Source organism: Aspergillus bombycis (genome assembly GCF_001792695.1).
Source record: "Aspergillus bombycis strain NRRL26010 chromosome Unknown contig00048, whole genome shotgun sequence".
Lineage (NCBI taxonomy): Eukaryota > Fungi > Ascomycota > Eurotiomycetes > Eurotiales > Aspergillaceae > Aspergillus > Aspergillus bombycis.
The window spans coordinates 55,877-78,810 of record NW_019170050.1 but is presented as its reverse complement, the minus strand read 5'-3'; the positions used below and the strand labels follow the sequence as shown (position 1 = coordinate 78,810).

Sequence of the window (22,934 nt, the reverse complement as noted above, 5' to 3'; positions counted from 1 at the left end):
TACTCCGCTCCGTACCATTAAGTACTATATCACTAATCAATATAGTTGGTCAAACTACTGACGACGACCAAGTGTCCTTCAGGACGCTTTCGGGAAACCCCATCCATCCGTTATCCGTGCGGCTTGCGTTTGCTCCGCTCATCACCATGAGAAAAGCGGACACTATCTGCCTCGGTTGTGCATATCCGACCTGCGGGAAAGTATATCAATCCTCAGTGTCCTCAGGTACCGGGTCACATTAGCCCAACCAAAATCATTTCTCTTTACATACTACCGATATGCCGTCCCCTCTAGGCGACGCCGTCAAACTACCTTGCGGGTTGGTGTTTCCCAACCGCTTTGTCAAGGTAAATACCAACCCTGCAGCGCAAACCCATTTTTCTAACAAGGCTGTCAGGCTGCAATGGCCGAGATGATGGCGGGATGGGAGCATAACCCGACGCCGTCAATGCTTGATGTCTATAATCAATGGGGCCAAGGAGGATGGGGCGCTCTCCTCACAGGTAAAACCTTGAATAGCCTGTTGTGCAACCTACCATATCAGCGTGTTAATTTGATCGGACAGGAAACGTCCAAGTTGACATAGACCACCTCGGGAGTCACTTTGACCCTGCTCTGCACGGTGAATATACCGGCAAAGAGGGCAACGAAGCCCTCGTTGCGACCTGGGCCAAATACGCTCAGGCATGTCAACAACATGGAACCCCTGCCATCGTGCAGATCAGTCATCCCGGTCGGCAGTCATTCCGCGGTGCAGGCAACCGAGGTCTCTTTGCACCGACTATAGCGCCGAGTGCGATTCCCGTGCAGATTGGGGGTGGCTGGTTGGATTGGTTCGTTAGCAGGATCACATTCCCCGCACCAAGAGAGATGACACAGGCGGATATTGACACGGTGACGAGGAAGTTTGTTGATACGGCTCGGTTAATGGCCGATAGTGGATTCTCTGGCGTTGAGTTGCATGGTGCCCATGGATATTTAATTGGTACATCTCTCTGAGCCGATGAATGCCTCGAAGATATAAATCGGTTGCTAATAACGCAGATCAATTCTTGAACCCTAAGGTAACGACCTCGTTCAGGTAACTACCAAAGCCCTACTTAACACCTTGGCGACAGACAAATCTTCGAACAGATGCGTACGGTGGCACTCTGGAGAAAAGAGCAAAATTTGTCCTGGACATCATTACCGAAATTCGAAAAGCCGTTCCATCGAAGTTCTGTGTGGGCATCAAACTCAACTCTGCAGACCACAGCTCATCAACCTTTGAAGAAACCATGACTCAAATCGGATTACTGGTAGAGGCCGGGATTGACTTCCTCGAAGTCAGTGGTGGAAGTTATGAAGATCCCAGTGTAGGCGCCCTCGCCCCCTTATCCATCTGCCTATCACACAGGCTCATCGCATACAGATGATTGGAGGCACACAGCCGCAGAAGAGCGCCCGCACAGCAGCCCGCGAGGCCTTCTTCATCGAATTTGCAACCGAGGCCCGCAAGCGGTACCCCGATCTTGTCTTTATGCTGACAGGCGGCTTTCGAAGCCGCACAGGTGCCGAGTACGCCATCAAGGAGAACGCATGCGATCTAATTGGAATCGGCCGCCCGGCGGCTATTGACGCCAAGTTTCCTCAGTTGCTCCTCGATGAGAGTGTTCCAGATGAAAAGGCACAGTTACTCCTGAACAAGGTTCCGGCTCCATTTTATACTCGGTTCCTTCCTACGAAGGTCATAGGTGCTGGGCTAGAAACTGTAAGATATCCTATTAACGTTCAAGAGACAGCTTGCTAATCGGAACAGGCATATTATGGGGGGCAGATTCAACGGATAGCAAAGGGGTTGAGGACCATGGTACCGTCTGTCTAATTACACCATCGGTGCTCCTTGTAATGTTTTTATATAAGTACACTTAATATCATGGATCCGGATTTATTGAACAGCACAAGGCCGATTTATCTCGTCGCTTAATTGTTTATCAGTGTCAATTGGAAGAACTTGGGAGGTCGGTTAATTATATACAGTTCATCTGAGCGTTCTAGCTTTACAGACTCCGTCTCAGTCTAAGAGAACCTCTTCTCCAGCAACTTTGGCAAACTGCCCACGCTTGTTTTGCCTTCGAGAATATCTACCCAGATATTAGCAACCACAGTTGGCAGAAACAACACCCAGAATCATAGACGAAACTCGCCATATGCAGCGTCAAACAAAGGGAATTCCTGCACTTTCCGTGCTTCTCAAGGAATTCATGGACGGACTTCGCCGTTGACGTTCCCTGCAACTTCTGCCCGTTCACCTCAGTCTTTTCAATCTCATCTACACCCACCCCTTTGTCCTCAGCATGCTTCGCAGACCAGAAGTTCCTTCCAGCAGAACAAGATGCTACCAGATCAGCAACGCACTCTCCTCCGTAAAGGTCCTCTCGTTGACAGACTGTGGGAACCAAGTCCGTCCAAACCTCACCATCTCCACCACTCCAACACCACATTGACATGGAAATACGGTCGTCCAAATAACGTCCGTCACAGGTCTGCATCAACCGTCACAAGCTCCTGTGGCACCCGCGTCAACGTCGTATGCGTCGGCCTCGTCTTCACCTGCCTCTGCTCATCAATCTTGATCTTATTGTCCTCCGGACTTCCATCCTCAGCCTTGACATCAATTGGCGGCGTATCCTATCCAATAGTTGTCTCATTGAACTTCTCCACCGCAACCTCTGGCGCGATATCTACCCCAGAAAACGACCCGCAGTAAATCCCCAGCTTCTCCATAATCAACCCCGAAAGCAACGTGACTATCTCACCCGTCACATCCACACCCTTCACGCACGGTATTGCCCGCGCATACGGCAAGTGCTTCCCCTTGATCTGACCTAGCGTCTTCTCGATAAACTGATGCGGGAGATTGATGACCAGGATCGTTGCGTCTTTCACCACGTTCTCTGGGAGCTTGATCTCCGGTAGGTATTTTACACTCTCATGCACAGCGTTGATTGCCTTGGTTAGGTTCTAGGGCTTGTCGCCGTATCTAGTGTGGTGGGGGGAGTCGGACAGGACCTGGATCTGTTCTTCGAATACCCACATTTGGACCTTCGGGGTGAGGAGGTCGAGGTGTGAGGCTGTGTTTTTGACGAGGATCTTGGCGATCGTTGAGCCCCTTTCTTTTTGGGTTGCTGTGGTTGTATATTGGGAGTATGTACCAGTTTCCGGAGCCGATGACGGCTACAGTGTGTTGTTGCTGCAGCATTTTTGTTAGAGAATTTTATATGTTGTTCAAACAAATTGATTGTGTATATCTGGGTAATTGTTTGACTGTGTTGATTTGGGCAGTATTTATATATATCCGGATGTAGAACTATGATGTACTATTTTTTCTTGATCTATGCATATCGCGAGGACGTCATCTGGACGTGACCTTTAGTCAACTCCAGACGTCACAGCTCTTGCCGGCGCAACAGTCTTAATATCAATAATTTTATGCTGCTTATTTGTCCCATTTTGGTTATGTTATTGGATTGTTGGGTCACGCTGAGTCTTGTACCAGAATGGATTATGTGGCGATATCAAAGTTTGGTCTTGATTTCTTAGGTATGTACATAGCGAATCTGCTGTATAAGAAGAGTCACTTTCGAACAACATTTAGGAAAATACGTTACAAGTTTAATGTTAAAGGATGCTATATCCTATGATCTTCTATATTCTGTTGTAGTAAAAATAGTATTGTTTAAATCAACTCTTTTACTATATTTTCCCTTGATTTAGAAGCCAGTTTTCCCTTAAAAAAAGACAGTATTAAAAGAGGTATTCATTTATTAATTTTTTACTATATAATCTTTATAATTCTTTCTATGGTATATTGCGTCGCAGATCACAGAGGATCAAACAATACAGAATCCTCACCACCCCAGAGATTCCCCGATAAGCTCTCTAAAGTCTCAAAATCAGGCATCCAGAACGGGCAATCCTCCTCCAGGTCAATCCAGGGTGCAAGTTGGAATGCCATGCGCACTCCATGATCTTGCGCTGTCGGATCCATCTGCACTGAGCTGACATCGGGCATGCCCGGACCGGTTGTTGGATACTCCTTGGACATGCTAGCAGTGTGGCGGGGATTGGCACTGCCATGTTGAGCTGTCATCAGTTCGGCCATTCCAACTTTCTTGGCTGCGTCGCTTCCCTCGAGCTTCTCCATGGCCGCGTTGACGAGGAGCTCGAACGCGTCCCGGTATTTCTTGACCCATGCTGCTCGTTCGCCCATGACGAATAATACCGTGGAACAGGCGCGGATATCGTTGCTCATTTGTACGGACCATACCTCACTAGTGTGCGTCCATAGGGCGTACAGCACTGTGATACCTGCCATGAATACGGTCTGCACTGCTAGAAAAGAGTGACCGTATTCGAGCGTCTGGTGTAATCTTTTATGAGTCTGGCAGATATCGCCAGCCGCACGGAGACAGATATGATAATACGGGTCTGTGAGAGGAAGCGATGGCAGAAAAGGCTGGATCAGAAGTCGTAGCGCCCGGTTATAATGTAACATCGGGTAGTCGAGATCTGGTCCACTAAATCGCAGCAGTGCCGATTGTTTCCACTCCTCTAATTCGAGGAACAGACGGTCCATCTTTGACCGGAGGGTGTGGAGTGGACGGTCTGCCCGGTATATCTTATGTTGAACTTTGGAGTCAATCTGGCGTATCTTGATTAGATATAAGGCAAATGTCATCGTTGTTGGTTTATCTGTCGGGGGAGGTGCTGCTAGAATAGCCGAGTCCCGTACGTCATCGTCCACGTCTAAGGGCAAGGGGAGGTCGATGTTCCTGTCTGCAATGCTGAACGGCCGACCGAGGGACATGGAGACAACCCTCTCTAAGTAGTAAACTGTCCAGAATAGCCTTCGCCGCAGTTGGGTTGTAAATGGGTCAAGGTTGACCTCATTCGCCTTCCTGTGGAGCCCCAGGTCAATAGCAGTACGCATAGCTAGCCCTATCATGTACCACACTCCCTGGCTAGACGCCGAGCGAAGGTGGTACACAACTAAAAGCGTCATGGCTTTGATGTTTTCAATGGACCGTGCCTCGCACATAGCTGAAGCCTGCTGAAGGGCGGTCATATAGAATCGCTTCCATCAATTAGACTATATTTCGAAAGCCCATAGTGCACGACTTACCTCAGGAGGGATGTATGAGTACCGCTCACTTAATTGGAGAAAGGTCGCTCCGATCGCGTAGACTATGTATAGTTGAAATATTCCAAATTTCTCAACTTTAGAAAGATCCTCGCGTTTTTTCTTCGCTAACTGCCAACGGGCCTCGTGCAGTCGCCATAGCTCTCTCCTATCTAGGAATGGATACCGTGTATGGAGTCGTGTCAGATAAGCATTCATGATTCGCGATCCCATTTCGTCATTCGGTGGCTCAGCGCCCTTCGCCAGTAGCTCCTCCATCCTCGGCGCTCGAGAGCGATCACCGGCATGTCTCGTACTAACTGGTTGATAGGAAAGACCCAAATTTGCATTACTCGTAGCTAGACCATTCCCAGTAGCTTGTGCGTTTTCGAAACCTCGCTGTGGCGCTAGGACTTGGTTCCAGACCGTTGTCTGAACCATTTCACCCAGGTTGGCTGCCAGAGAGACTCCTGAGCTCGACCCCACATACGCAGGAGCCTCTAGGGAATTCAGTGCAAGAAATCCCACCAGGTCCCCGATAGCGTTATGATCGATGCCAGTTGGAGAACTACGCTGCACCGTTTCTTGGCTATTGGGTGACAAGAACGCAGCAACTGAATTTGAGACACCACCACTGGCATTACTGCCCGTCCGTCCCGACTTAAGTTGTGACTCGAGATACTCGATACGCTCTTCTAGAGCACGAGTGTAGCTACTTGCATTAGGGCATCTGGGGGGAGAAGAATACTGTTGAAGTGGGTAGGCTTACGCATTTTGTTGGCCGCTTTCCTGCCGCACGGTGGCCTTGTCACATGTAGCCCCGGCCTTTTGGCAATTGGAGCAAATTGGGTACTCGTTGTCACACTACACAATTGTCAGGAGTTCCGCTCGCGACGATACCACACTCGAAACTAGGATGGGGACTAACTTTCTGCTTCCTCGTTTTGCAGCGCGTACATGCTGTCCTGGCGCGCTTCCGAGGGTTGTATTCCTGGGACGGAGTCGAGTCTCTAGAAGGTACCGTTAATTCACTTAAATCCATGACTTGGAAATCTATGTGAAGTCATGGTTCACGTCAAACAAAAGATCGTCAGTGGATTCCAGCAATGTGGGGAGATGGTTGTTGGAGACTTGGAGTAGAATCGAGGATATGGGGACGCCAAGACACGTGGAGTTGCTATCGATAAGGGGCACAACATTTAAAGTTACTGAACGTACTACAAAGTACCAGTAAGGAAGGACTATTGACAGAGGCCACTCAGAGGAAGTCGTAGATATTTCTTCATTATCTCATGAATCGAACAATACCCGAACCCACTTTTGTACGCTGCGATACAGTACGTAACCCTATAGCATGTTGATCTATGAACACGCCCAAACGCCGTATGTGCAAAGCTATCCCAGACAACATGAACATTTCTCGACCAATGTCGGGGCTATCAGGTTAACCCCCACGATTCGCATTATTAGCAGATGCGGACTGATTCTCAAGATCCGAGGGCGCACTTTTTTCCTGCGCAGTGAGCTCCTGGACTCCACGGCCATCGTCATCATTCTGTTTCTTCTTTTCCTCCTCTTCCTCCCCGGGGTCCTTGGGCCTTTCTAGTCCTCTATCTTTGATAAAGACACATAGAAGAAAACAAATGCCGATCAGCGGGACTTGCAAAATAAAAACTCCCCTCGAGGCCTTCGCATAGGCAGTGATGATTTGCTCCCAATCTGCGTCCGCAACGCCTGATCTGGATGGTAGTGAGTATGACGAGTGAGCAATATTCTGATATCCCTCTGGCAGATTGGACTTGAGAACCGCCTGCAATATCGCGGCCGACACAGCCAGTCCGCAAGCACCGCCCAGGCAGCGGAAGAAGTTGCGGTTCGATATTATAACTGCCCGGTGAGCTTTGGTGCAGTGGGCTTGGAAGGCCACTAGTGTAGGCTGGAAGGTGAAGCCTATACCTATGCCCTGTACGAGGACGATCACGACTATTGCTCCGATGCTGGTATGGCGATTAAAGAGAAGCATCAAGCCGGCACCACTGTTACCGTATATGGTTAGACTATTTTCTGAAAGGATTCCTCTACGAGGCAAGCACTTACAGGGTCCAAAGACCGAATCCTGTCCAGATAACCTCCCCATACCGTTTGCGGCGAGAGATGTACTGTCCGGAGCAGATGGATGCCAGTGACTGGCAAGCTACCAGGGGCGCCGTTAGTGCTGCAGAGAGGATTGGAGACCATCCTCTAGCATTTTGGTAGTACAAAGGCAGATAATAGAGGTTCGACTGGTAGACGGCCCCGAGAAGGAAACTCTGCAGGAACAAAGTACATATCACTTTATTCCTGAACATAACCACTATTGAAACATTAGTCTTCGCCGCAAGGTAGTTATATGAATGACGCACTGGGAAGCATAGGAAGCGTGGCCACCTTCCACTCTATGAAAATGAAAACAATCAAAGAGCAACCACCGATGACCAGCATGCTTATCACCATTGCAGAATCCCACTGGAAGTAAGAGCCTCCACCAGATATGGGAATGAGCAGGAGGATGATCCCGATAGACGACGCAATGACTCCGTAGTAATCAATCCGCCTCAAATTCTTCCTGAAGCTAGTCTTTTGGGCATTGTTTGGTATGAGAAAATATCCCACCACTATCGAGCATACTGATAATGGAGCGAGGAGCCAGAAAAACGCCCTCCAGGTTGCCTTCATGATAAATGCAGCTGCGAGGAAGGGACCAATTACGTTGCCAATTCCAAGCGAGGCACCCAAGATTCCCTGATATTTGCCTCGTTGCTCAAGGGTCACGATATCAGATACAATGATCATGGTCAAAGAGGTAACACCACCTCCTGCAACACCTGCCAGTCCTCGAAAGACATAGAACATAGGGGCATTCTGTGACAGGCCACAGAGCAAATCGGCAATACAGAGCAGGGCCAACGCAAGAAGGTAGACTATCTTTCGGCCAAAAATATCGGAAAGACGGCCATACAGCACCGTGAACATAGTATTTGCGATGAGGGACGATGTCCCCGCCCAGGAGATAGTGTTTTCAGCATGAAGATCTTTGGCAATTGTGGGGAGAGTAACGCTGATGCCGTTCTGGTCGACGAAAGTGATCAGTAGGGACACTGCCAGGCCAGCAAAAACAATCAGGAGTTGACCAAGCGGCAAGATATTGGTCTGATCATGCAAGGCTTTCTCTGCAGCTTGTTGCCGATTCATCATTTCGCGTTCTATTCAAACAATGCTTGGGTCGTTGCATTGAAGGCTGGGCTGCTTCAGATCGGGGAATATGAGATATCATGCAGCCGACGCTATTTCTTCACAAGATATAGTGCGTGTTTGACACCCATTGGGATCAAAGAGTTTTTAATAGGGAGCGTATAGCTGAGTACAGAACTTCCTCCTCCTTTCTTTTATGACCGAATGATGGAAATATAAGGCAAGGACGCACAGCAACCTAATCAATTAGGAAACGAGAAGAAATTTTTTTTTCTTACTGATGCCGTCAGTAAGTATGACGCATGTTATCAACTTTGCCATTGCCGTAATCTTTCATACTGAACAAAAGCATCGGACTATATGCCGACATGTTTTTATTCGACGCCTAAAGAACCAACGCCAATTATTGCCCAGGGAACTGCACAGATCCTTCCAAGCTGGCGGAATCTATCCACTTCTTCTCAAGCATTGGCGCTATTGGTAAATGCCAGGCTGTTGGATCGTTGTGCGGGACCCATTCCGCCCTGATTCTCGCTCCTCGTTGGAAACCATGAGGGAGGTGGTGGATCTTTGCTGTCGGAAATTGATAAGCCCTGGTCGGAGGTCCGAAAGCTTGGTCGGATGCGTGCCGAATTCCGTCCAATGGTCTTGACTTCAAGGACTTACTCGGCGTTTCTCAAAGCACACTGCTCTATTCATTCTCCTGTGCTTTAAGCTGTGCTTTATTTTTGCGGGTTATCTCTTCTCCCCCTCCCCCTTGCCGCTATCTTATCGTCATTACTCGAACAACGTATTCCTTTGCTTTTCATATTCGACTAGGTCGAAAATGCCCACGTGCTTGTCCGCGTAATCAACAATGTGGGTAGCACATTCTTGGAGAAGCAGGCACAGGAGGCGTCCTGGCATTCAAAGACGAATAGTTCGACCTACTGGTTCTGATGACGATCAGGAGTGTCCTTCAGCAAGTGAGGTGTATTTCCAGTGGCTTCTAGGCTCAACCCATTTTAGCTTATATACTTGATTAGAACAAGCCAGTCCAGAGACTTGAATGAACATGTCTGGTGAAAAGTTACAAGTCACCTCTTAGCAGTAACAACTAGCCGTGGCACCCTTAATCATTCTACGTGGATTAGGTGTGTGCAGGCGCAATTGGAACATCTAGAGTACCTGGCGTCCAGGGCGAATGTACGCCGCGGGAACCAGCCGCGGTGTCTCCCCCATACCCATGGGCCTCGGCCACGCGGCTAGCACCACTGCTACCTTGAATAGACTGCGTTGGGCGCCCTGTGCCTTCTGCTGCAGAGCCCTGACCAGGTATAGGAGGCTGAGGCAGATAATTTCCGCCAGTAACGTTTCCTTGGTTTGGAAAAAAGCTTTGATTCAAGGCTCCACATGTAGTGCATGTGAACTCGATCTTGAAGTTTGTGAGAACTAGTTGCGCAGCAGCAGGATGCCCCTCCGGTTGAAGCCGTCTTTGGAGCTTGGGTTGCACGGTCTGCGACGCTGACGAAGGGTTGGGGGCTGACACTGCATAACGAGGCTGGTGAGGTGTGATCGGCTGATTAAGAGGATTGCCTAAAGTTGCTTGCTCTGGGGACTGAATATTGGGTGGATGATGCACTGCAGCTGTCGGTTGTACTTGATGCGAAGCTTCTAGTTGAGCGTGCGACTGCAAAGCTTCGCCGTGGATTTGTGGGGCTTGAAGTGCAGGATGATTGCGCTGCATGCCACTGTGCTGCATTCCCTCGGCGTCCATGAGGCCATGTTGCATATTATCTGGGATCCATCTCGGTCCAGAAAGACTGCTGTAAGTTGAACCCTCTGCCGGCTCTTCAGATGGGGGTAGATGACTGCCTTGTTGGTCGTCTCCGCTGGAGTCGAGAGTGTCAGCTCGTTCTTCCTGGTTTTGTGTATGCTGTTGCTGCAATCTAATCAGGGCACGCTGCGCTTGCCGTATCGATATCTCATATCCATGGTAACGCTTAACAGCATCCACAACCTCTTGCGCTTTAACGTCGTTCCTCATATCGAAGAGTTTCGGTATTTCGTTGAGGAGAAACCGCACATGCGACACTTCTGACCGAACAGGTGTCTTGATGGCGGAAGTCGCATTGCTTCGACAGCTATGGCGGTCTTGAAGGCTGCTAATATATGTCGCATTCTTATTCGCGCGACAGACGACGCGGAAAAAGCAATTGTTCGACGATCGACAGCCTATCACCACACTCTTTTTGTTGCTCCTTGTCACTCGAAGCTCCCAATGCTGCCTGACCGATATACTTCGTACCGATGCTTTGAACTCTTCCAGCGAGGCGAACTGTTGGCCCATATGGAGCCCCGAGTATATCTCCGTCATGACGGTAAGGAAAGGTGGAAAGGTGCCGTAGATGGGACAGGCACCGAGTGGTTTTGCAAGCCGTTTCCATCAGTAAAACATCATCGGTTAGTTAAAACTGATAGACTTTCGTAAATGTCGAATTCGTAGATTGATCGGGTATCGTTTGCGTATAAGCACCAGAAGCATGTTCAGAAGGCACCATCCAGCCTGTCACGAAGCCTAGATAATAGGGAGGCAATTGGCATCGCTAAATATAGAAAATCCCAGCGGATACTGGATGAATTGCTAGCATTCGACCCCAAAGGGCCGTGGTTGGTTGGCTCACTCGGCGTTGTTGGCAGCGATAACAGTTAGTAGTAGTTGGGTGCGAAAGTACGGAACCATAAAAGGCACCCCCGAGCAAGATTTATGGCGGCAGAGCGAAGAAAGAATGAAACGGCCTTAGCGCGGATCCCCAGACCGCTCGCATCAGCCTTTTTCTAAAGCGCCCAACCTCCTCGGCGACCGAAGCAACCACCGATTTGTTCAACCGTCTGCTATCGGTGTCAATCGCAAGAATCATACTTTGATTTGATCGTACAATGGCGTCTTACGGCTTACTAGATCAGTCGGAAGAAGGTCGGCGTTGTCACTGACCTTGGACAAGCTTCCTCCACTTCACCACGCTAACTCCTTCCAGATGCTCTCCACAAGTCGCGCCTGCTGAACGTCGAAGAGAAACCTTTCAAACGTATATCAAAACGACTTTTGAACCCCGATTCGCTCATTGTCTCCAATGCAACCCTTCCTCCCACCCCTCCGCCAGATGGAACAGACGACGATGCCACCGCAGCAGAAACAGAGAAACAGAAAAGGCTTGAACAGTGGCGCCATTTTCGCGAAGACGTAACACTGGACTTTGCTGCATTCGAGAGTAGTATCGCGCGCATCCAATTTCTCTTGACAAGCAATGAGAAGGAACGCGAACGATATGCAGCCGAGAAACTTCGGATTCTCTCCACTATGCAAGCCGTACGCGACAACACAGCTGAGTTGAGGGTTCAGTTAGAAGAAGCACAACGGCTTTTAGCACTGCGAAAAAGCTACGATGATTTGGCCGATAAAATCACCAGCAACCGTCTCTTGAAGCCGCGGGAAGACCAACAGGCAAACCTACAGAAGCTACAGGCGGAGATCACTGAGCTCGAGAAAGAGAGCAAAGACTACGCGAAGACCTGGGCTGAACGACGAGAACAATTCGGCCGTATTGTGGAAGAAGGAATGCAGCTTCGACGTCTTATCAGAGATGAAAAGGAAGAGGTTGAACGCAGAGAAGGTATGCAAGAGGGCGAAGATGGAGACGACGGCGACGTTCCTTCCAAGGGGAAGTCTAGTGGAGCGAATACACCACGGCATGAATCGGATAGCGCTACCCCATCTCAACAAGGGCACGACGAAACGGGTCGTTCATCTGCTGGCCTACATGCAGAGAGGTTGACAGCAGCCGGGGGAGCATCGCCCTTACGGCAAGTCACCATGGCTGAAGATGATAAGAAGCAATCGCTAGAACAGGATGCTACTATGGTGGACGAAGGTGAAGTGACTGGAGATGAGAATGGGGAGAATCCTGATGACTTAGAGGAGGGAGAAGAAGTGCCTGACAGAATGGATATCACGTAAGCGACATACACATCTCTTGTTATCATGCTATTGATATATCCTTCATGAGGCAAGGAGTTATGCTTGGACGGCGTTTGATTATGGAATTGCTCATGATTTATAAAATTTTCTCTTCATTTGTGATATTAGGTGGTTGTATCATTAGCATGGTAGCATATGCATTGCCCTGATGTTCAATTGACCTCCCAGTTGATGGCCCTCAAGCGATCTCTCTCTCTGCCGTCCTGGCCTTTGAAATAGCGTCCTTGGCAGCATTGATATGCTCGACATTGCTCTCAGGTCCTTTGTTGCCCTCCTCAGTCTGCCGCGGAGTGTTAGCAAGAGGGATCCAAATCATGTGAAGCGCAATTGACGGAACTAACCAGGAGACTCTGAAGCTTCCTTATCGATTCTTCGATCTTCTGTTTCAAACTTGGTAGGACCTTCTTGGTTTCTTCGAGTACAAGACGCTTTAACAGGGTTAGCAAATCCATTCATAATAGCTATTCCACGGATGCGGATACCTCCTGCCTCAACATATACTCTTTGTTCTCATCACCGCCCTGTTCACTCTCTAGTTTCTTAATTCGTTCTGTTTGATCCTGCAATTCGCGGTGGTAAGACGCTTCTTCCTTAACCAGGCGCAAGACAGACGAAGTAGTGATCTCCAATTGCGTGCGTGGCGCCATGTTGCTGTTATGTCTAAAAGACCTAATTAGCGATTAGCTCACGAGGAGTCGGTATATATCATAAGTATGAATTGGTGGGTTATTCGGGGTTGGTGATGCCGAAGGGAGCTTATATCTGAAACCAAGAGGTAGGAGCGTAATTGTAGTCAGGACCAGGTATCCTGGACGACAAATAAAAGAAGCTGCCATGTGGCTGTCCTTTTGGCTTTGACAGGGGTTTGTGGTTGTTTAGGATGAAAATCACGCATAATGTAGATACCTTGTAATATGTGTTATCTTGTAAGTTAGCAAAAATACTCAGTAGAAGTTTCGTCTAAGAAGATGCTAACAAGCACTGATGAAGTTCGCCGTAGTCTTTCTTACCCCTCCGTAATGATGATGCTATCTAAGATATTTTTGCATTGTTTGCTTGGTGGGGCAGAGTGCTACTGCACGTGACGCCACCAGTTGACAGTGATACAGCCTTACAGGGGCATTATGCCGTGGATACTAGTATTATTATTTTCTGGGTTTCTTCTCGAGGCTAATAAAACGACGACTACCTATTCCGAAATGAGTCAAATTATGAATGCATCCATATGTCAGTTTTTCTTACCTTAACTTTCCCTAACTTAACTGGGACATTCCTACTTTGTGGCCAAATCCTTGAGTCACTTGACACGAATATGGCTATCCCCCAACCGTTCGGAAGCATAGCATCCTAGGTAACTCGCAGCTTACCCCGGAAGCCGATGACTCGCCCAGCCTTGACATGGATTGATGCGGGTCTTACTACTAGTCTAGTATGGGACTTGCCAATGGGCTAATTTTTAGCCCAGGTATGCAAGGCTGTGTCTGCCATTGCTGTGCCCCGTCGGGCGTTCGTGTTTTATGGCACCAACAGCATCGCCTCCTCACCATAAGGGGTTGCCCGAGATTTCTGCGTATAACAATGCTTTGTCGGAACATGTGCCGAAGATCTATGGAACGCAGGGCATATCGTCAGGCGTCATCATGGGGTGTACCTGTAATTATCATGTAATCGTAGCCCTGAGGCTCTTTAATCCGCGCTATATAAGTAACGTCCAGGTTGCGGCTTAAGACTGCTTAGACATCCTGAATACCGTCGAGTTTTGTTAGGCAGGATTAAAGACTTCAGTATAACAACACGTTCAAAATGTGATATACCGTTACCTATAAGAAACATCCTTCTTCAAGCGTCTGGGCTAACGAAGCGTCGACAGGTATGCGATTGCAAAGCCAAGCGAATATCTCGTGCTCACTGGAGCCGGGATAGACGACATTCGCATTTGCAAGAAAGCCATAGTACTTCCCTTCCAGCGAGTATGTTTACCATTTTCGAGAGCCAACCAGTTCATTGCTTGAGGTTCAATGCTGACACCACTTTTTATCTCATGAGTAGTGTGCGAGGATCTCCGTGACACCCTTTGATTTGGCGCTCAATCTTCAGGCCATGACTATGGAAAAGCTTCAATTTTCATTGCCGGCAGTGTTCACTATCGGTGCCGACAATGAAATGGAAGCACTCAAGGATTACGCTCGGCTTCTTGCAGAGAACTCTGATGACAAAACCAATGTCCAGAAAATCGTGAAAGGCATTATCGAAGGTGAAACTCGAGTCATCGTTTCCAGCATGTCCATGGAGGAAGTTTTCAAGGAAAGGCAGGTTTTCAAAAACAAAGGTCTGTAGCTTCATTTCAACTCGGATAGCTCAACTTAGCTAACGCTGTTGCACACTGGCAGTGATTGAGAGCGTACAGAAGGAACTTCAGCAATTTGGCCTGCGAATGTAAGCCACCTTAGCTCAATGAATGCTCCTTCCACTAACAGATGCACAGTTATAACGCCAATGTCAAAGAGCTCCAGGACACTCCTGGTAGCGAATACTTCAGCATCCTAAGCCAGAAAGCGCACGAAGGAGCTCTTAACCAAGCAAAGATCGATGTTGCTGAGGCACGGATGAAAGGTGAGATTGGAGAGGCAGAGAAGAAGGGTAAAATGAAGCAGGAGATCTCCAAAATCGACGCCGATACTGCTGTATTGGAGACGAAACGGAGGGCCGAAAAAGCCAAGGCGGATTCCGAGCTCATGAACCGTCAGACTGAGCTTGATGCCGGCGTTCAAATCAGCAAGATTACAACGAAGCGCCAGACAGAAATGAAAGATGCAGAGCTACAAAAACAAGTGGAGTCCAAGCGTGCTGAAACCGAATTGGAACGTCTTAGAGCCAGTGAGGTCACTAAAAGCAAGGTTGCACGCGAGTCTGCACAGGAGAATGCAGATGCCGCTTACTACACAGAACAGAAAGCAGCTGATGCGCGGTTGTATAAACAAAAGATGGATGCAGATGCAGCCTGTAAGTTCACAAAATTCTTGGAGATAGAGAGCCCCCGCGCTAAATATACTTAGATTATCGTCAAAGCAAAGAAGCCGATGCTGCCCTCTATCAGCAAAAGCGCGAGGCTGAAGGAATTCTCGAGATGTCTAAGGCATACGGTACCCTTATTGACGTCCTCGGAGGACCCCAAGCCTTCCTACAGTTCAGAATGATGGAGAACGGTACATATGAGAAATTAGCCAAGGCCAACGGCGATGCTATCAGAGGACTATCACCCAAGATCTCAGCGTGGAACACCGGTGAGTATCGCTCCTCGGCGCTATTTCCAAGGTGGTAAGAAGCTGACTTCAAATCAAGGAGAGGGCTCTGGAGATGCAATGGCCCCCGTCCGAAATATTATGCAAGGCCTTCCGCCTCTTCTCACCACCATCCACGAGCAGACCGGCATCAGCCCGCCATCCTGGTTGGGCCAGATGCCTGTGAATGGTGAAGTTAATAAACGAAAGTAGAAGGATTTCCACAAACCGGGGGATTTGAAGAAGCTTCACACATGACTCCTTAAGCATATGCCATTATTCCGCAAGTAACTCAGCCATTTCCATTTCTTGATGTTTTTGCAGTCCTTCCTTTTTGTTTTTGTTTTTTTTTCGTTTCGTTTTCGTAATACCCACTACCTTTCTTATGTCAATATCAAATGCTGTTATGTTTACAAAGAACTGTAAGTTAGTACAAGAAGTCAGACACTATTCCAATGTTATTTTATTAGTTGGTGCACTACACACGGGAAAACGGATAAAGGACACCCACGTAGACCCGAAGTGCTTTCGGCCAATCAAATCATGTGATAAGCGTCATCTGCTGGGGGAAACCATTCATTGTACTTTGAACGCTAGTATCAACACATCATCCCCCTGTAATAGTCGAACTGCGTCAATGCACCATTTGGGCTTCTTTGGGCATATCACTCATATTTCCGGAACCTCCTCTCGTGCCCATTTACGAGCTCCATATATCGCAATCTACCCATGCTACCTTCTTGGCTGCTTCTTGGTCTCATAATCGATAATGCCGCCGCCTTCGCTCTTTCAACTATGTACAGCGACTGCTGTTAAGAACGTCAAATGTGCGCATACCTCACTGAGCTTGTGCTTGGAATCCTCACACTAACCTCATAACTTTTTAGATTTAAATGATATTGGAAATGTCCCGTATATCCTTGCGCGCCCTTTTCTTTTGAAAATCGAAAGTCCTGAGAAACTCGTGAGTCGTTCTAGGCACAGTTGACTAGCTCCTTACCTGACCACAGCCGCCTTGATAGAGAACACTAGAACTGCAATCCCCTCATATTATAGACGAAGATAAAGAGCTCTGGCTCGAGTTTATAAAACGAGATATACCTAGATGGGACGAGTATGATATACCGGAACAATCTGATTGTTGGTATGACGTATATTGCGATCTTCGGGAGCGTGTGCAGAGGGAAGTGGATGAAGATGCCGAGAAACTGAAGCTGGCCCTGGACGGGATCAGTTCAGAACGTGCCAAAAACAGTGTTAATTTTGTCCCTGACCGACGCGATATTCGCTTACCCCGAGAAAGACCAACGGCGAAGCAACGGTATGCTTCGTATGACCGAAAAATGGGCGGCATCAAACCAATGTTTACATCTACGAGGAATACTTTCGGTTCGTCAGACCCATTAGGATCATCTCTCTGGTCCTTTGACCGACCGCCGCCTCCACCCAAGAAGAAAAGCAGTATATTTACTGCTCCGAAACGGAATAGTGCCCTGGCTGTGCCAACAAAACACCTGAATAATAGAGCCACACAAGTCAGACAAGCCCCTCGTTCCTTGATTGAGGAGCATAGACGGCCGACGGAACCCGCCGTACCTCGGCGGACTAACCCTCCTACATTGAGAGCACCCGGCAGGTCTAACCTTCAGAGTACACCCGATCGGAGAAGTCAAAATCCAATGGTATCCACGTCCTTGCGGGATAGGGAAGCGAGGCTACGGGCCATTGCCTCCGGGCAACGTCCGGGTTCTAGCACCCCCCTTTCCTCTACTTCGTCGCAATTGCCCGCTGCTGCAAGCTCAAGGTCGAGGAATACCCAGACACCTACCTCAAATAGTCGCAATGAGCTTTCATCTGGAGAAATTAGCTCACCGGCACGCTCACACACGGAAAGACATCGGTTTGCTGAAATGGAGCTCGGCACTGCTGCCGATGGGCCCAGAGGTTCCCCAGCACAGGCTCCTCGCCCTGCAATAGTTCGAAAACGACCTCCTCCAAATGTTTTCATGCAACCCAAAAAAAGAAAAGTTAACTAACATAATATCGGATTCGAAACTGCCATGGTCTCCATTCTTGATGTTACCTTCCCAAATATTAACCATAGTTCTGAAGGTATGGCAGTTCAGGGGGTTGGTGTGTAACTTGTCTTTTTGACGGTATTAGCGAAGGGCATTTGCATATTGTCTGGGCTTATCTTCTCTTCCTTTCCCTTTTTCTGGCTTTGTATACTCAACACGCCCATTTGGCACTGTTGACTGGAGTTTTCTCGAATAACACCTCAAGGTGTATCTGTATTTGAACCGCATGATCTTTACGATGTCTATGATCGCGATGCCAAACGCATGTGCATTTTTACTCTGCAAGTCTCTGTTTTCAAGGTATATCCAGTTTACACTCTTCTTCCGAATTTTGGCAAGAATTTTCTTTATTACGGCTACATCTTTTGCTCTATCCTCTTTTTGCGAAGTTGTGTTTTGAGAATTCTTTCGTGAAGCGTATCATTACTGCGTTGGTGTAGCACATTAAGAGTCATTCTGAGTCGGGGGTGACATGCATGTGGCACAGACATGCTATGCGGGTTCAGGAAGCATTCCTGCTATTGAAACACCATTCGCTTGCAATCAGCACTGGACAGCCCGCTTCTATCTCCAGGGTATAGTGAACGAAAACATAAAATGAGCTGAGTTCAGGCCACAATGTTCGGCTCGGCTTCGAGTGTCAACTGCAGAGAACCACCCAGCTAATTTGAGCACTGCATGCTCTTCGCAATCCCGATGGAGTACGATGTTCAGGACTCAAGGTGGGTGTTTACAAGGTCAGAGATCCACCGCGGAGAGCGAGAACGAGGTGTAGCGTCGCACCACCTTCGAGGTTGTATTCTGATGCGGTTTTATCGTCGGCCCTATCACCCACAACAAAACGTATTAGCGAAACTTCACGTCGCAGTATGATAGGCTTCGTTCCAGAGTTCAAGTACATTTGTTTTCCACCAAAGATCAATCGTTGCTGAACAGGTGGGATACCCTCCTTCTCCTCAACACGCTCCTTTATCCGGGACACCTGCGTAGTTTTAGTAACTGCGGCTCGAGCGAAAATAATTTATTGTTCGGTCTCGCGTGGATCGACGCATACGACGCGGTCAAAAGAAACTGTAACCAAAGGTGAGACAATACCTTGTAATCAGGCTCGATATCCAGCTCAATCTCCTTGCCGGTAAGGGTGCGAACTCTGCAACGACGCTCGACGGTCAGCCTATGGCCTCATTTTCACCGGGATGGCTGTTTCGTCGGATCTCCATAATCCAAGGATGGGGGCTAAGCACAACGGCACACATGACTCACTTGATCAACATCTTTGTATATTGTGTGTAATCCGAGACTCGGGGGGAAGTTTAAACTGGAAACCGGTATCTAAGCGGGCAGGGTATCAAATCCCAGGGAGGAATAAGGGGAGGGAGAAATGGCAGTGAGGCTCAACTACGGTGGTTGACTGGAGATGGTGACGGAAAGCTGCGCCGTGGCGCGGGGCCTTTGGTGGGGCGGACAATAAAATCGAATACATTCCGTGGAGCTTAAAGGGCAGAACTGTATGTCCTTGAAGGTAAGTACACAGACCGTGCCTCGACTTTTATTTGACATTCCCTTCGTAAGAAATTTGTTAGTCTAGTGCATAGTCTGTATTCGTAGTACTTTCAGGCTGTATGATTAGCCTTGCTGCGTGCAAATGTAGCCCTGATTAGTATGAACACCGAGCGCTGTGATATATACCGACGGCGTTAAAGCCTCCTATTTTTGGATTTCACCCCAAGTCTCAACAGTACACACTCACCACCAATACTTTCAAAGGCAGATACACCACCACAGTACTTATGATCGAAGATGTCTGAGATTACTTCCAGCAAACCAGAGATACCCAATCCTTTTGAACAGATTCTTACTGACTGTCAACATGATCCGGTACTTCTGTTTATTTCACCCCAGTCCCAGATAATATCCCCACAAACCTAATCGAAAATGGAATATAACAGATTGAAGTCCAAGACCGCTATGAAAACCACCGTACGAATAGAAATGCGCAATCCAAGGCCAAACTTCTCAGCCCTGATTTCTCCGGCTGGCAGATAGATGAAATCCTCCGCAAGTTGCACGCACAGGCAACCGACGCACAAAGAGACAACGAGCCCTCCTTTGTTGATCCTCGAAACAACTTCACGCTTTATGCCCGACCGCCACCAGGGATCCGAGAACTGGTGGCTGAGATCCAGGCGGATATTCAAGATGCTGCGCCAGGTTCGTTTTCATATGACTCATGATCTTCCGTTTAGTCATGCCAATACTGATACCATGCCTAGGCATCTGGGTTACACCGCCGGATTCCCTGCACATTACCGTGATGGAAATGGCTAGCGGACGGACAGAAGCCGATATTGAGGCGTTTCTCACCCATCTACAAGAAAGTGGCACGATACCAGACCTGGTGGATTACACATTCCATCATCGGACGCGGTTGGTTAAGCCCATTCTTAGCTATGATGCGACTGCCATGGCCTTGAGCTTTGTTCCTGCGGCTGGAGAGGAGACCGCCGTTGGAAACCAGGCATACTGCGATGAAGGGGATAGGTATACCTATCACCATTTGCGACGTGATCTTTTTGATCGCTTGACTGCAGCAGGTTTACTTATGAAGCCGAGGTATATTGTTCCTTCTGCACATGTTACCATTGCGCGGTTTATTGCACACGATGGATTTATAGTAGAAGGCTCAGAGCCAGGTGGAGTCCCAGTTGTAGATCAGGAGCGAGTCGCTGCGCTGGTCGAGAGGATCGAACAGATTAATGGAAAACTGCGGCAAAAATATTGGCCGCAGGGGAATGGGCCCATCTCTGCGAAAGGAGAGTGGATTATTGGGCAAGGCAAAGGACTAGAACTTTGTAAGGGTAGGTCATATTATGGTGGAGGAGAGAACGTTGTCACAGGGAAAGGGTTCCCATGAGTCTAGGTTGATATTACATAGATTAAAGATAGAAGAGCAAAAGACGACACTGATTGGATGTGGCTTATTGATGCCTGAGGTATGAATATACACTAGTAGAAAGCTGGTAGATGGTCTTGGCGTCACCAGAAGCGGTTAGACCGCACTTCCGTAATAGGTGCAATAGGGCCTAAGCGAAACGAAATCCCACAACCCATCAGACGGGCAGCCGACTCGATCACTCCCCGACAAGAGACTATCAACGACCACCGAATTCGCCCCGGCCAAGTCAGTCAAAATGGTAAGAGCCTAATATTATTGTTCTATTTTGCTTGCTGTTGTTATTTGGAAATTCTGGACATTGGAGATATGTGGTCGACATTTTGGTGATGCTTGCGGAGGACGACTCTTCTCAACGAACGGGCTGAAAGATACCGGATTTGACGAAACGCCTACGATCGAGAAAGACGATAACATTTCCCAAGTCAATAAGGGGGAAACCCGGACGGTGTGGGTTGACCGGAAAATGAGGCGACCATGTGTCCTGGTTTGAAGCGCGAATAGTGCCTACACAAACTGGATTTCGTGCGGTCGCGTCAAGGAGATCATAATCTTTTTCGACGGCACTCGAGATGACGACAAGCGCCCTGCAAAGTCTTCATATTATTTCCCCCAGCCTTTTCCCCTCGATGTCCTCTATAGCGACCAGATGTCGAACTACATGTCTCCGATGACCGGAATCCAGATATCCTGATGCAGCTTTATCAAAAGTCATTCGAACAGCAGGCGCTGATGTCTTTTCCCCAACCAGGTCAACGTTCCGAAAACCCGCCGGACCTACTGCAAGGGCAAGGAGTGCAAGAAGCACACCCAGCACAAGGTCACCCAGTACAAGGCTGGCAAGGTGAACATACCCGAAAGCCCCGGTTCCTACCAACACGACAATTGCTGATGCGGATGGATATCTATAGGCCTCCCTGTACGCCCAGGGTAAGCGTCGTTACGACCGGAAGCAGAGCGGTTATGGTGGTCAGACCAAGCCCGTCTTCCACAAGAAGGCCAAGACTACCAAGAAGATCGTCTTGCGTCTTGAGTGCACTGCTTGCAAGCAGAAGAAGCAGCTCTCTCTGAAGCGTTGCAAGCACTTCGAGCTTGGGTACGTCATGACTAAAACATCCGGCCTGTCGCCCACCGACATGTAATGCTAACAATCTCTACAGTGGTGACAAGAAGACCAAGGGTGCTGCTCTTGTTTTCTAAATTTGCAATTTCCTTGTTCGGCTCTGGGTTTCCTGCATTGCACAGGCCGCTTCTCCCGCGGCGGGGCACATGACATTGGGCAATGGGAAAATGAATAGGACTTCATATTCAGAAAAAAAAAGAATATATGACTCCTAGTTGATGAGTCTCTTCATGAATTAATCCCCGTTATGACGAGTAGAATGTCGCAAGATAGCCTCCTTCACCGTGCCCGTGTAAGCTACCAAGCTTTACGCTGTACCTGCTGGATCATCGTATGATTTTAGTCTTCCGTATCGCAAGTGTTAATGCTGCGGTGATCGCATTGTTCTCTCAGTCTTGTTGAACGGCAGTGTGTTGCAGTATTTCACGTAGTCTCCACACACCTGGCTATCAAGCCAAGCCCCAAATCTGCTATCAATAGCAGTGGGACGCCAGCCGAATCAACATTTGTCCACCGGGCATGCCCTATGCCAAGCCTTCTTTCAGACTTGGTTTTGTACGGAACGTTTTCAGCAAAACACTGAAAACATACATTAACAGGCTAGGGCTGTTCCTAGGAAAGGATTGATTGCTTCTACTAAAGTACACTTGATTTGCCTACCCCGTCTAATCTTAATCACAGTAAACTGATCACATTAATATCAAGAAACGCCCTACTAATCTTATCCTTATTATATATATCTCTCTAGTGCCTATCTTGTAGTGCATTCTAAGAGATAAACTTAGCTGACTACTTGTAGCAATGAAAGTCCCCTGGGCATCCATTGAACAAAAAGACTGCTTTTGCTTCCTAGCTGGACACCATGTTTATCTACCTGCTTCCGCGGTGGGCTGAAACCTGGTCAAGGGAATCCCACCCGTATTCCCGAAGCGAGCATTTATCAACGGTGGAGGAGTGTAAACAAACTCACTACATAAGTTTGCAGGGACTTGAATCTCTGCAGCTGAAACAACGCGGAATTGCCTTCTTGGGCTCCCCCGCCTTTCTCTCCCCTCTTTTCCCCCGGATCGTCCATTCTCCTCCCCGTAT

General features: G+C 48.4%; 9 protein-coding genes across 9 annotated transcripts; 5 read left to right on the top strand and 4 right to left on the bottom strand.

The window, feature by feature from the left end:
* Positions 1-278: 278 nt before the first annotated feature.
* ABOM_007080 (NADH:flavin oxidoreductase/NADH oxidase family protein) lies at positions 279-1,864 on the top strand (the record flags this gene model as incomplete). Its single annotated transcript, XM_022534209.1, has 7 exons — positions 279-347; positions 398-503; positions 566-985; positions 1,045-1,064; positions 1,119-1,355; positions 1,412-1,750; positions 1,799-1,864. The coding sequence occupies 7 exons, from the start codon at positions 279-281 to the stop codon at positions 1,862-1,864; spliced, it is 1,257 nt and encodes a 418-aa protein (XP_022388694.1).
* Positions 1,865-2,517: 653 nt separating this feature from the next.
* On the bottom strand, positions 2,518-3,241 carry ABOM_007079 (uncharacterized protein; the record flags this gene model as incomplete). The annotated part of the gene is made up of 3 exons (XM_022534208.1): positions 2,518-2,670; positions 2,728-3,003; positions 3,077-3,241. 3 exons carry the CDS (start codon positions 3,239-3,241, stop codon positions 2,518-2,520), a joined length of 594 nt encoding a protein of 197 aa, XP_022388649.1.
* A 621-nt stretch (positions 3,242-3,862) lies between these two features.
* On the bottom strand, positions 3,863-8,395 carry ABOM_007078 (putative C6 transcription factor; the record flags this gene model as incomplete). Its single annotated transcript, XM_022534207.1, has 8 exons — positions 3,863-5,116; positions 5,165-5,873; positions 5,931-6,025; positions 6,090-6,214; positions 6,617-7,197; positions 7,259-7,514; positions 7,564-7,666; positions 7,829-8,395. The coding sequence occupies 8 exons, from the start codon at positions 8,393-8,395 to the stop codon at positions 3,863-3,865; spliced, it is 3,690 nt and encodes a 1,229-aa protein (XP_022388650.1).
* Positions 8,396-9,521: 1,126 nt separating this feature from the next.
* Positions 9,522-10,748, bottom strand: ABOM_007077 (uncharacterized protein; the record flags this gene model as incomplete). Its single annotated transcript, XM_022534206.1, has 1 exon — positions 9,522-10,748. The coding sequence occupies one exon, from the start codon at positions 10,746-10,748 to the stop codon at positions 9,522-9,524; it is 1,227 nt and encodes a 408-aa protein (XP_022388641.1).
* Positions 10,749-11,311: 563 nt separating this feature from the next.
* ABOM_007076 (uncharacterized protein) lies at positions 11,312-12,389 on the top strand (the record flags this gene model as incomplete). Its single annotated transcript, XM_022534205.1, has 2 exons — positions 11,312-11,348; positions 11,410-12,389. The coding sequence occupies 2 exons, from the start codon at positions 11,312-11,314 to the stop codon at positions 12,387-12,389; spliced, it is 1,017 nt and encodes a 338-aa protein (XP_022388642.1).
* A 199-nt stretch (positions 12,390-12,588) lies between these two features.
* ABOM_007075 (putative tubulin-specific chaperone Rbl2) lies at positions 12,589-13,057 on the bottom strand (the record flags this gene model as incomplete). Its single annotated transcript, XM_022534204.1, has 3 exons — positions 12,589-12,690; positions 12,752-12,838; positions 12,893-13,057. The coding sequence occupies 3 exons, from the start codon at positions 13,055-13,057 to the stop codon at positions 12,589-12,591; spliced, it is 354 nt and encodes a 117-aa protein (XP_022388643.1).
* A 1,453-nt stretch (positions 13,058-14,510) lies between these two features.
* Positions 14,511-15,904, top strand: ABOM_007074 (flotillin domain protein; the record flags this gene model as incomplete). The annotated part of the gene is made up of 5 exons (XM_022534203.1): positions 14,511-14,739; positions 14,801-14,846; positions 14,896-15,413; positions 15,467-15,694; positions 15,753-15,904. The coding sequence occupies 5 exons, from the start codon at positions 14,511-14,513 to the stop codon at positions 15,902-15,904; spliced, it is 1,173 nt and encodes a 390-aa protein (XP_022388644.1).
* Positions 15,905-16,460: 556 nt separating this feature from the next.
* ABOM_007073 (elongin A domain-containing protein) lies at positions 16,461-17,727 on the top strand (the record flags this gene model as incomplete). The annotated part of the gene is made up of 3 exons (XM_022534202.1): positions 16,461-16,518; positions 16,579-16,655; positions 16,714-17,727. The coding sequence occupies 3 exons, from the start codon at positions 16,461-16,463 to the stop codon at positions 17,725-17,727; spliced, it is 1,149 nt and encodes a 382-aa protein (XP_022388645.1).
* Positions 17,728-19,569: 1,842 nt separating this feature from the next.
* On the top strand, positions 19,570-21,922 carry ABOM_007072 (60S ribosomal eL42 domain-containing protein; the record flags this gene model as incomplete). Its single annotated transcript, XM_022534201.1, has 7 exons — positions 19,570-19,647; positions 19,719-19,980; positions 20,043-20,627; positions 20,716-20,762; positions 21,474-21,566; positions 21,634-21,818; positions 21,883-21,922. 7 exons carry the CDS (start codon positions 19,570-19,572, stop codon positions 21,920-21,922), a joined length of 1,290 nt encoding a protein of 429 aa, XP_022388646.1.
* Between the last annotated feature and the right edge of the window lie 1,012 nt (positions 21,923-22,934).